The sequence below is a fragment of the Solanum verrucosum genome, unplaced genomic scaffold (genome assembly GCF_900185275.1).
Source record: "Solanum verrucosum unplaced genomic scaffold, falcon-dt-bn FXZP01000235.1, whole genome shotgun sequence".
NCBI lineage: Eukaryota > Viridiplantae > Streptophyta > Magnoliopsida > Solanales > Solanaceae > Solanum > Solanum verrucosum.
Genome location: NW_026019948.1, coordinates 700,798 through 714,228, shown reverse-complemented (window position 1 = coordinate 714,228; position 13,431 = coordinate 700,798). Strand labels below are relative to the sequence as shown.

The following is a 13,431-nucleotide window of genomic DNA, read 5'->3' as shown; positions in this document are numbered from 1 at the left end:
TTGTTTGTATTAAGATTAAATAAAAGTCCTAATCTGAATATATATATATATATATAATATTGAAATATACACGATTTGAATATTAAAATATTACATTACAAATTAAAAATTAAATTATCAAGATTGTTTATTTTCTCAATTTTTGAATGTATAATCTGTCTTTTTCATAACTAGTAAATATAAAATTATGAACAAAATATAGATTTAATATTATATCAATAAAATCTTTTTTTAAAAAAAATCATATGAAGATTAATGATAATTATGGTTGGATATTGTGATTGTGTGTGCGTATTGGAATGGTATTGGTTGATCATGTAGTTGTGGGTAATAGCTAGTTCTAATAGTAGCTAGCAATAGTGTTTTTCTTTTTTTTTGGTTTCCCGCTTAGTGTCCGAAGCTCACATTGGAGCTCCGACTAAATCCGGATCGCGCTCTGCAGGGCCCATTCGAGAGTGGCGCTCCCAACATAATTTTCTCCATACCCAGGGCTCGAACCCGAGATCTTTGGTTTGGGTGAAGCACTCCCACCAGTGCACCACAACTCATGTTGGTATTAGCAATAGTGTTAGGTAGTTGTTGATGATGACAACTGATAATTTGTAGTGTATGTCAGTGACAATAATGTAATTTGTAGATGCATGTAATGGTAATTGGCGATGATGATTGACGATGGTAAATACTAAATACAGACAATGGTGATTGACACGAAGAAACTGTTAATATACAGGCCATATACATATGAATAAAATTAAAATTTTGTCAAATATTATTCATTTGGATTCCCTACATAATTACAAAACAAGACAAACAAATATATTTAATAATTAAGATATAAATACATAAATTCAAACTTGAAAAAAAAATCTAAATAATTAAGACTAACCATAAAATCTAAATTAGTAAAAGGACACATTAAGATATATAATGAATCAATCTCCTGCATTAATTAGCTACCTAATCGAAACTCCATCATTAACTATCTTAAATTAATTGGTTAATTCTCCAACTGCACCCTACACTTATTATTATTATTATTATTTTAAATCTATGTTTTATTTGCTTTCCCTCCAAAGTCATATCTATAAACTGATCTTCTACCCCACAATCCATTAGTCAACATTATAAAACGAAAAAGAAATTGCATGTCTTCTGATTGACATGCCATGGGTTAAGCTACTTTATCAAAGTCTTCCACAAATTTAATTTTAAAAAAATTCAAATATGAAAGTACTATAGCTAGCATGAATAATATATATTAATTATAATGTAAAGAAAGATCAACCACTAAACCGACCCCATCAATTTTGAAATTTTCAAATAACAACAAAAAAGAAGAATTATGTAAACATATGTGCGTGGACTTCAGCGTCTTGATCACCCCTTTTGTCAATAATATCATATCACCATAGGTCTAAGATCTAGACGCTGGTTACGAATTCACATGAATTTAATAATTTTTGCTTAAATTTATAAAAATAATAATTTTTTTATTAAATATTATATTATAAACTTAAGTGATTTATTTATAAGTCTTCATTTTTTAGTATGTTATAGACTAAACAAGAGAGCGCACAAACACCAAATACTTATAGGTGGGATAACTCATTTAGCCTATAAACCTGTTACATTTTTCTTCTACCCCTTCGTTGTCACCTTTTTGCTTCTTTAATGGCTTGAACCTACAATTTTAAAATTGGAAATAGAGGTGATTACTGAATATCATCTGAGCAATTCCTTATTGTCATTATTCTCTTTTTAACATATGAGAATTGACACATAAGCATGAACTACAACAAGAAGAAAATAAAAAGTTCTTTACAAAAGAGAAAATATATACTCTAATAGATTATTTTTGCAGCATTTCCAATGAGACATAGAGATAGGGTATTTTAGGTCAGGAATAAGTCACTAAAATGCCCAAAATCCAAGAGAAGTGAATTGGTACTACATAGATTTGATGATTCATATGTCTCTCTTTTCTCTTTTCTCTTTCCCAAAACAAGGAAAGAAATAAAAGAAAAGGAAACAAAGCATGCAAATGAAAAAAGTAAAAATTAAAGATGACGAAAATAAGTAAAAGAAAAAAAAAGAGTAGCTAGAGTCAGATCATAATTAAAAAAGAAAAAAGAATATTCTTGTAATAAATTCATCATCTCATGCCTTCTGGATGCAATGGGAAGAGTTGAAGAGTCCTATCACCATTTTCTCTACAATTTATAATTTCTTCTTCATCTTGTTGTTGTTGTTGTTCTTCCTCCATGTATTCAAATGTCCATCCTCTACACTTTCTCTTGTATGGACTATCTTCATCCCTCACTACTTCTCCCTATATCGAGAAAAAAAACACCATCAGATCAATTAAAAGATAACTATAGATCAATACAAAGCAATCTAAATTAATAACCATGGACGACAGAGCTAGGAGTGCAAAGGGTTCATATGAAAATTAATATACTTATTGGTATGTTACAACAAGTAAAAATATAAGGTAACATGTTATAACATGTCAAAAATAGATGGAGAATTTTTAAATAAAAAATTACGCTGACAGTGTATATAACTTATATTTAAAAGTTTTAAACGTGTCATGAGACATACCCTAGTGTCAAATGACAAAGGACTAGTGACTATGGGTGGTGGTGTTCTTGGACTTTGGCTAAGGCCAAGACTATTCCTCTTCTGCTTTTGTCTTTCACGGGCTTTATGGTTTTGAAACCAGTAGAACACATTTTTCCCTTCTATTTTCCCATATTTCCCTAGTTGTGCTGTGATTTGCTCTATTTGTTGCGCGTTGGGTGTGCGCATCCCACCTCTATACAACATTTCCAGTATCCCTATCTGTTCTTGTGTTGGATTCCATCTTGTTCCTCCTGGGTGAGATTCCACCTGCATATGTTACAAGTAAAAACATTAACAAGCCTCACTAACAAACAAAAAATTCAATCACGAGTCTCCTATAGGTCCTAGCTCCCAGCATGCCACTAGTGGAAGCAGGTAGGATCAATATTCTTAAAATTACTAGAGAAACATGTTAGTAAGAATATTCCCTCCATCATTTGATGTGATAAGTCCGTGTCACGTCAGAATTTAAACTTTATGAATTCAAGATGAAGCTGAATGCACTGCTCATTTGAGTTTTATTTGATTTGAAACGAACTATTTGTACATATCCAAGAAAGTATAAGTCAAAACTATTGAATTCAGTTGAACCCCTACATCCACTAGGAGGAATTCTGTTAGTTCAACTGAACTCATTGCTTTCAGTTTTGAAATTACCTGAGAGGAATCTTTCTTGTCTTCATTGTAAGCAAGTTTAGGAGGGCTATTGCTACTTTCAGGCCTAATGAAACTCTTAAGATCAAAAGGAGGAGTAACAATGGTGGTTGTGGTATCATTATTGGTTGTGTTGAGCTTAGGAGCAAGTGGTCTTAAACGTTTGCAACCAAGTGTAAGTGAAGGAGAAGCAGCTTCATGCTCTAAGAATCCACGTGTGAATTGATGCACCTTCATGCTTAAGCTTCTTGATGATGATCCCATGTACATGGAGCTAGAGGGCTTTTAATATTCATGCCACTAGAGGCATCCCCATTATATAGAACTCAATTATCACTCCTACTAAAAAGGTGGAGTTTAACTACCATCATTCATTGACAGCATAAAAAGAATTTTTACGGTGCGATCAAGTCACCTAAAAGATAACTATATACGGTAATCAACCTAACAATCTATACTAAGTTAAAATTTTAACTTGAATAATAAGATAGGTAAACTCTGACATCGTTTGACTAGGCATAATGTTTTAAAAAGAATGACTTTTAAAAATTGTGGTCTTCTAACACAAACTTAATTAGATATTTGTGTGACTTATAAATCATTTTAGATTAAGAATAAAGGTGGAATTTGACAGGTAAGTAATTTTTAATTATAGAAATGTGATAAATTTTTTAGACAGACTACAACGAGAAGTATGTCACATAAATAGAATATTGGACATAAATTTAGTAACCCATAGCAAGGGCGTAAATTTATTTCTCAACTAAACCACCAAACAAGCGTCATAGTTGATCCTGGCTCTCACTTAAGTCATTCCACCCTCTCATGGACCTTGTCATAAATAGAATGTTAACGTTATTCAACGTGAGTTAAAGAAAGGTGATGAAGAAAAATGATTATTCGATTTGGACTCTAACTCGAACCATTTCTATTCCTTTGCGGATCCTGTTATAGACAGAATGTTGGCGTTAATCAGCAACAACAGTAAAAAGAAATGTGATGAAGAAAAAAAGTTGAAAATAATAATAAAAGAAAGTGGGAAATGAGGTGGGTGCCTATAAGAACCAAGACCAAATGATGAGGTGAGGTTGACTTATGATTTCCATTTTAAAAAGTAAGATGAAAAAAAAAAAAGTGGATCTATAGAGAGCTAGCTAGCTATAGAGAGAGGGAAAATAAAAATTAAACAAAACAAAAAAAAAAGGTGTAAAATTACTACAACTATGAATGAATGAAATGAATAGGTGAGCGTGTGGGTGAATGTATGCGTGTGTGTAGTTGGCTAGTCTAATCATAAAAAATTGTAATGAGTAATTTTGCTTCTCTTTTTCTCTCTATTTTTATGCCTTTTTTTTTCTTTCTTCTTCTTACTTTCATCATTATAATTTGTCCATGCTTTTCGGTGGCCTCTTCTCCTTCTAAATAAAACTTTAGTATTACATATTGTATCATTAAAATTAAATAAAGTTAGGACAAGAAAAATAATAAATTATTAAAGCAAAAAAAGTTTCCTCCAATCCCTAAACTCCTTATTGGAACTCTTTGTTTCTTTCCAAGATACGGATACGGGAAAAATAAATTGAATGCCGTCTTTATGTAGTGGTATGTTGAAAAATTTTTACTTGTTAAATTTGATATATTTTTTAGGAAGTAATTGATATTTTCTTTATTTATTTTAATAAAATATTATATAAATACATATCTTATTTTACTATAATTTCTAAAAATAATTTACCATTTAAAAAAATTATAAAAATTTCCACTTAGATACATTTTTATCTTCTCTCGGATACATCCCTATCCCCTCTCTGATACAAACTATCCCCTCTCGGATACATTCCTCCCCTCTAGGATACATCACTCCCCTCTTGAATACATCTCTCCCAATAAATATTGTATGTTATGCACGCGCAGGTTTTCTGATGTATCCAAGATCTTATAATTTTAGGGGATTTTTGTGATTTGAGAAATAATAGGGATGAGATATGATTTGCTCTTAACACTATATAATTTATATAATTTATATTTTTTTTATTGTTCAATATTACCAAAACATACTTCTTCGGGAGCAATAAATAAAACAATAATTTTACTATACCATTCTTTAAATATAAAAAATTCAAAGTTTTGAAAACTCATTGAAAACCAATTATAGTTAATAACAAGGATAAATTATCTCTTGATTTTTTAAAGTGAAAAAGTAAAAATGGATGAAAGGAGTAAGACAATAAGTTTACGTACTATATCACCCTTTAAATTTTATTAAACATAAGGGTAAACAAGGAACTAGCTAAGTGATGCATGATCTGTCGATTTTTCAAACTAAATAAGTAAAGATGAATAACAATCTATTTTGTAATTTCAAACTAGATTTTGTAAACATAGTGGACAAATAAAGTTTAACAGAGGAGAGAATATAATATTATATGTGTATATTACATGCATGACGTGTGTACACAAATTGTATACTATATATGTGACAAAAATCCATCTGATGTAGCTTTAGTTATATGCCCATAACCCAAATATCCCCTTTTTTCTTTGGGAACTGTATACTCCAATTTCCCAAATATTATTAAAAGAAAATCCACTATCTCATACTTTTTTTTTATTATCTCCATTTTAGTATAGCAAAAGTCTTTGCATGATTCAAGCACATGCATCAAAGTAATTCCCTAATTATCTGTCACCCATCAATGATTGAATTTTATTGATTTAGGCATCAAAATTATATACAATATAGTCAAGAACGTTGGAAATTATTTTTTCCTGATCCATATCTTTCTTTTTCTTTTGTGTGTCTAAATACTTTGTTCTTTTAATTTATTAAATTCTGAGAATGCACCGAAACCCATTAATTCTTCTAAGAGTTAGTATAAAAAGTCAAAAAAAAGAATATGCAGCTTGACTAAAATATAGAAAGGTTATTATAGGAGATGGCTTATTCACAAACGTGGCAGCTTATTATTGAAGGCAGGTATTTCTTGTCTTGTCTGTATTTTTTAGTATAATTAATTGGTGTCCTCAATTTGAACGATAGACTGGAATAAATCTTTTAATTTAAACTCAATATTTTAATTCTCTAATTTTAGAGTATGCATTGAGTAAACACGATTACTAAATTTTAATAAAATTGAAAAAGTAGATGTATGTGTCTTATGTAGTGTCCTACATGGCGTCTCACATGAATTGTCATGTAGAACATATATAACCAGTTAAAATGTCTATTTGTGTATAATCAAAATTTGAAAGATATAAATATCAGCTAAATTCAAGTATATATTACGACCCATTTATGTATTATGATAACTTGAAATGTGAATCCAACAAAAACTTTATAGTTAAAGTGCTGAAATTTATGCCCCAATTCCTGAAAGATCTACGGATCCAGTTATATATATATATTTTCTACTCTTGATTGTATAGATCTTGGTATGAACATGAATCTTCATTTTTCTATCCGCCTTTATGTATGAATCATCCAACGCAAAATTAATTACACACAATTATTTCATGAAAGAGTCTCGCGTTAGATGAAACAATGATGGGAATCTCTTTATATAGTCTTAGGTGATCAACCTCTAATGAGTTACATTATAGAGTTGAATTAGGTTTAACTCATATCAATAATTATTTATCGATGTTAGGCCATCATTTTAAATATCCACGATTCAGATGTTCAGTCTCGAACATGAGGTAAGTGTTGATCGAAAAGTCTTAAAAAAGAGATAGATAATATTCTCTTATATAATTATTGACAATCTTCCGTTCATAAGCTAATTTATGACGAGTTATATCTAAGATCCATAATTTAAGTGATATATGATATTTGAATTCAAAGATGGTCATATATAGGGGTGTACATGGTTGGGTTGGTTCGGATTTTTCAAATATCAAACCAAACCATTTGTGTCGAATTTTTAAATTTATAAATCAAACCAAACCAATAAAACTCGGGTTTTTCAACCTCGGGTTTTTTCGGGTTGTTTTGGGTTTTTCCGGTAAAGTATTCATACAAACATATAATTTACTTGTATTTCAAATATTTTTTTAGTCCTACCAAAATACAACTATTTAAGATGTTTCTTAAAAATATAACACAATATGATATGATTAATGACACTAAAATATCCAACAAAAATAATAATAATGAAATCGCGTAAAACAAATATTGCAAATTAACAAGTCATAATGAAAATGATCATCAATTTAAAAGTACTAAATCATGCTAAAATTAAGTTTAATGAGTATTAGTTACACTAAATATTAAAGGAAATTAAAATTAGATTATGTATTTTAATTGTCTAAATCAATGTAAATCTAAAGAACAAATATTCAATATTATTGTCATTCTTAGTGTTGAATTGATTTTTTTTGCATGAGTATTAATTTGATTTTGATTTAAGCTTTATTATAATTACCAACATATGTGGACTATAATCTTTATTGATCAATTCATAATTCTAAGTTTCAAACTTGAAATAATATATTAAAAGATAAAAACTATGAAAAAGTATAAGAAATATTTAAAAATTATATCAAAGTAAATATTTTTATGTATAAAATAAAATTTTAAAATTATATATATTATCGGGTCGATTTGATCTCAGGTTGTTTTTTTTTAGTTAAAACCAAACCAATCCAAATATAATTAGGTTTTTTTTTTCAAAACCAAAACCAAGTCAAACCAAATCACTTGTCGGATTTTTTTTCCGAATTGACTCAATTTGCGATTTGATTCGATTTTGTACATAGTCATATAGATTAATGCTACGTCAATTTTCAAAACATAGGCGTGGAGAGTGTCAAATGACAAGTAACCACTCGTTTGAATAAAGCAAAGTTTGAAAATTATTTCATATACGTTCAAGGCCCATGGCACACAGAAAGAGTGATGTCTAATCAAACATGCGATGTTTTTTTCTCTGACAAATTTATCGTAGGAGCTAGGGTATAACTTTATTATTATTATCATTATTATTATTATTCATATATTATACGTAAATAGATTTACTGTCCAATTTAACGTCGTACATGAAAGAGAGATTTTTCATGTACCCTTTGAAAATAAGCAAAGGTTGTTTTTCATTTCAACTTTTTTTCTCATGACTATTAATTACTTAAATCGATATCTTTCTATCATACTTTTTGACAACTCTGCGGAGGAGCTATTGAAAATGATCCTTAATTTAACGGTCCAACACGCTAGTAATATTATTCGTTTCAAATTTAGATGTGCAGAGCTTTAAAACACATCATCCAGATGTAAGATTTGCTTACGCATACACCTAACATCTTTCTTATGTTTTTTGCCGATGTAAAATTTTGTATCTTTATAAGGTGAGGTGTCACATGCACCCCCTCTTATGGAGTCAACATCCCCTCGAGATTGTTTCCCACCGCATAGGATTTGCCTCGCTCAGTACTCATTAGGTTTGCTCCACCTTATCGAAATTTGCCTAAACTCAATTGAAATCCGATCCACACTGACAAGGCTGAGACAAGAGTGACTCTAATACCATTTGTAACTGTCCAACCCACTAAGTGATATTATTCACTTTGGACCAAGGTCCACAGAACTTTAAAACGCATCACTAGGATGTAAAGTTTGCTTACCTATATACCCACGTATTTTTGCCGATATATATTGACTTCTTAACTTAAGGTGATGGTCACAATTTTACCCCTATAAAGATATGAATAAAGTTCAATACATTGTATCGTTTTCAGAATCCGCTTATGAAATTATATATTATTATTGTCGTATTTTTGTCCGACCATATCTTGTAGACATGATACCTACAAAACCTAAGGAATTAGGTTGGAAAAAAAAAATCTACATATGGATTATTTGTCCTTTGGACAAGATGCCAAATTAAATTGTCTTGTTATTGGCCTGCCAAGAAGTCATTCTACATAGAAATGTTTTCACATATCGTAATGATTTCAATTTTGAAATTAGTCACGTTATCCCATTCTCATGTTTCGGTGCCCCGACGTCAAAGGAATATAAATATCCAATTATTGAGTTTTTTTTTATTTTTACTTTATTTTTTAGTACAGCTCACCAAAATAAAAGATTTTTTTTATTTGCTTAAACTCATTCAAAATTATAATTAATTAGATATAAGTTTTTCTTGATTGATTGAACCTTTAATCAATCTCCAGCTGTTTTTAATATTTTCAAGGTGTGTTGACCTGATTTATATATATATATATATTAGTGTAAATAGAATCTTGAATAATGTGAACATAATTATTTAATGTCATCTTTCAAGGTAAAAGAGAAAAAAGGAACAGATAAACTATGATGACAAACATAAAATTTTGCCTGATTAGAACATTCTTAATAATGACGCTAGTTAAGAAAGAAGTGAAAAGTAGAATGGATGAATAATAACATACGTACGTAAGACGGTATGAGAACTACTCAATGAGTTAATTAAATACTCCCTCCGTCCCTTTTTAGTTGTCCACTTTAGAAATGACACACAGATTAAGGCAACAATGATTAGCACAGTGAAGTTACAATTTTACCCTTATGACAACTTTTCACTTTAAAATTACAACCACTTATTTGAATTAAAGTGAAATAAATTGGAGGGAAACAATATACACTTTTACAATTTTCAAGAAGTGTAGATAAGGGTATAATAGGAAAAAATTTATTATCCTTTCTTGATTTGTCAAAATGGACAACTAAATAGGGACAACTAAAAAAGGAAATATGGACAAGTAAATAGGGACGGAGGGAGTACGTACGTGTGGACATTTTGGATACTATAATAACACGCTCATCATCAATTGGCAAAGAAGTTTCAATTAAATGGTACTACTTCCGTTCCTATTTATATGTTACTATTTCTGTTTTAATTTATGTGGTACATATGAAATTTGAAGTTAACCAATTTTTTAGTATGTTTTTATATATTTTAAGTTGCTAATTATTTTTATTTAGAATATGTTTTACGTAAATATATTATAAATCACAATAATTAACAAGTTAATATAAAAAAAAAACTTATAAAAAATGCATTGACTTTTGAAATTTCATTTGTATCACATAAATCAGGACAAAGCGAGTAATATATATGAAAATTACATAAAACGTACTATAACTCACAATAATTAGCAACTTAAAATATCTATATATCTATATTTCTCCCAATTTATGCGGTATAGATGAAATTTTGAAAGTTAACAAAAACTTTTTATATGTTTTGAAATATTTTAAGCTATTAATTATTATGATTTATAATACTTTTTACATAAAAAATTTATTTATATAAATTATAAAAGAAAAAATTTAGAAAAAGGAAACATAAATGTCAGCAGGAGTCCAATCTATGTTAATTTCTATGTTTTAATTATTGTAATACCGATTGAATTTGTAGAGCCAACTAAATTTTTTTAAAGGATTTTTTTTATAAATTTTTAAGTTGTTAATTATTATAATTTATAATATTTTTATTAATTTTAAACCAATATATGTTTTTCTCTGTCTCAATTACATGAGACATATGAAATTCGGAGAGTCAACTAAAATTTTAAAATATGTTAAGTTGTTAATTATTATACCTTATAGTACTATTACGTGATTTTCAAATAAAATATGTAATTTTTTTATTTCAATTTATATGTCATTGATATAATTACATATATTAAGTAATGAAGAATTAATGTGTAAATTATGTGACACCTATGAATTTTGGAGTGTAAATCAAATTAGTTATATGATTTAAAAAAAATAAAGCGGTTAATTATAATACTTTATATATATATATATATATATCTTTATGATATTGATATTAGTATTATAATAAATTAAATTTTATTATTTTAAATTTATGATCTCAATTGTCAGCCTATACCACATTATAAAATGTTCCAAAGTAGATATCAGATTTACAAAAATGTCGATGCCAGCTAAAGTAATAAAATAACATCTAAGGGCATGAACCTATATATGTATATATAAAGCTGAATATTGACAATTTGATGTGGCATCTCTCTATGACCAGTATTTCTATTCATCTTTTTTTTCCTTTTTTTGACATTTTATCTTTGTTTTGTATTTTTTATTTGTATTTAAAAAAAAAGTATTTATGTCATACCCGATTAATTATGCCCTTTATAACATCCATTACACTAGTATAGATTTAAGTAAATGAAAATGGAAGATGAAAAGATAAAAACTATTCATTTTTTGTAACTGTTTATAATTATTTAGCTTATAAAATAAAATAAAAAAATAGTTGAGCATTTGTAACAAATAAGAACAAATTTCTTCACTTTGGCTCTTCTTCTTCTGACGATAATGATCAATATATGGTATCAACTTCTGTCGCTAAGATGTCCATCAAATTTCTAGGTCATGTGACTTTTTTAACAAAAGAGAAAGAGAGAATATCTCATGATTCTTGTGAAGACATTGATGTAAAGAAAGAGATTATGTAACAAAAAATTCTTTTCAAAATAAAAGACTTTTTGAAAAAATGTTTATTCCTCTTACAAGGAGAGAAAATTCATTGTGGTTGAGAAATTTATAAGAAGGTTGATTAGTGTTTCAAATGGTAAGAAAAATTATTTGGAGAAAAAATCATTCTATTTATGAAATTCGTATCAAATTAGGAGGAGAACAAGCAAAAATTTATTTTGTGATTTGAAAAGAGAGAAAATTAGATATTATTTCTTTCAACCTCATTATTCTTCTAATTTCTTTCTTCTTTTATTTTGTGTTGATTTTTTGTATCTTTAATTAAAGTTTTTTTTTCTTATTTATCTTTAGTTAAAGTTTATATATATTTTCTTAAAAAAGAATTTAAAAAGATGATCATATTTAGTTCCTTTCCTCATCAATGCTATTAATCTCATAATTAGTGTTATTTATATTATTTTCTTAATTACTTTTTTTTCTTTCATTTAATTATTTATTTGAAGGAATTAGTTATTATAATTTTATAAGAATTACACATGTATTTTTACATAATTGATTTGTTATTTTGAAAATTTTTGGATCATTCTTCATCTTAAAGTTTCTATCTATATGTAATAATAAAGCTAAAATAGAAAATGTGGGGTGACACCTTCTTAGCAATAGATACTTATTTATTCTTATCAATGTTTCTGACATTTTTTGTTATTTTTTCCTTAAAATAATTGTTGCCTCGATTTTTAGTTTTAGTTTTATTTTTTTTAGCATTTTCTAATTTTAAAAGACTGAAAAATTTATATTGAAAATTTACAAAATATAAAAAATGATTTATTTAACTCCTATCATCATCAATATTATTATTAATTTGTTTTACTTCTTTTCTTAATCTTCATTTCATCATTAATGTAATTTATATCATTTTCTTAGATATATATATATATTATATATATATTTGTGACATTTCTTAGAAGTTAGGATTACTATATATTTAATTTTTAAAATTTTTGAATTCTTTTGTCATACTAAATACAACATGTTTTATTATAATTACATTTAATATATTAATCAATATGGTGTACGAATGAAAAGAAAATTATCATTTCACAAAAACAAAGGTTAAAATATAATTTATTATGATTAAGGAAAGATAAAATTATTATTCCAATATCCATACCCATATATAATACATTAAAAATTAATTGAAAAGCTGTAAATGGAAAAGGAATCACCATTTAAGGAATCATTATTTTTAAATTTTTGGATCATTTCTTCTTCTAAAAGTTTCTATCCATACGTAACAATAAAGTTAAAATAGAAAATGTAGTGACACCATTCTTACTAATAGATAGTTATTTATTTTTATCAATTTTTTTTGACAATTATGGTTATATTTTTCTTTAAAATAATTATTGCCTCGATTTTTTTTTAACATTTATTTTTAATTTTAAAAGATTGGAAATTTTATGTTAAAAATTTTAATAATAGAAAAAATGATTTATTTAACTTTTATCATCATCAATACTACTAATTTTTTTGACGTTTTTTCTTAATCTTCATCTCATCATTAATGTTATTTATATAATTTTCTTAAATCACTTATTTTTTCTTTTATAACTCTTTTATATATATAAAGTTGGATATGTAAATGATGATGTGACATTTCTTAGAAGCTAAGATTACTATTTATCTAATTTCTCCAATTTTTGAGTTCTTTTGTCATA

General features: G+C 27.4%; 1 protein-coding gene across 1 annotated transcript; it reads right to left on the bottom strand.

Moving 5' to 3' along the window:
* Positions 1-1,928: 1,928 nt before the first annotated feature.
* On the bottom strand, positions 1,929-3,582 carry LOC125811850 (WUSCHEL-related homeobox 4). The gene is made up of 3 exons (XM_049491399.1): positions 3,280-3,582; positions 2,602-2,889; positions 1,929-2,329 (listed from the first exon to the last, which is right to left on the bottom strand). Exons 1-3 carry the CDS (start codon positions 3,544-3,546, stop codon positions 2,153-2,155), a joined length of 732 nt encoding a protein of 243 aa, XP_049347356.1. The 5' UTR covers positions 3,547-3,582; the 3' UTR covers positions 1,929-2,152.
* Between the last annotated feature and the right edge of the window lie 9,849 nt (positions 3,583-13,431).

Bases quoted from the DNA above. Each gene is read 5' to 3' on its own strand.
- LOC125811850 (XM_049491399.1), bottom strand. From the start codon at position 3,546: ATGTACATGGGATCATCATCAAGAAGCTTAAGCATGAAGGTGCATCAA. The intron at 2,890-3,279 runs GTAATTTCAAAA...TAACATATGCAG, and splicing joins ACAAGAAAGATTCCTCTCAG to GTGGAATCTCACCCAGGAGG. The intron at 2,330-2,601 runs GTATGTCTCATG...TTCTCGATATAG, and splicing joins CTTTGTCATTTGACACTAGG to GGAGAAGTAGTGAGGGATGA.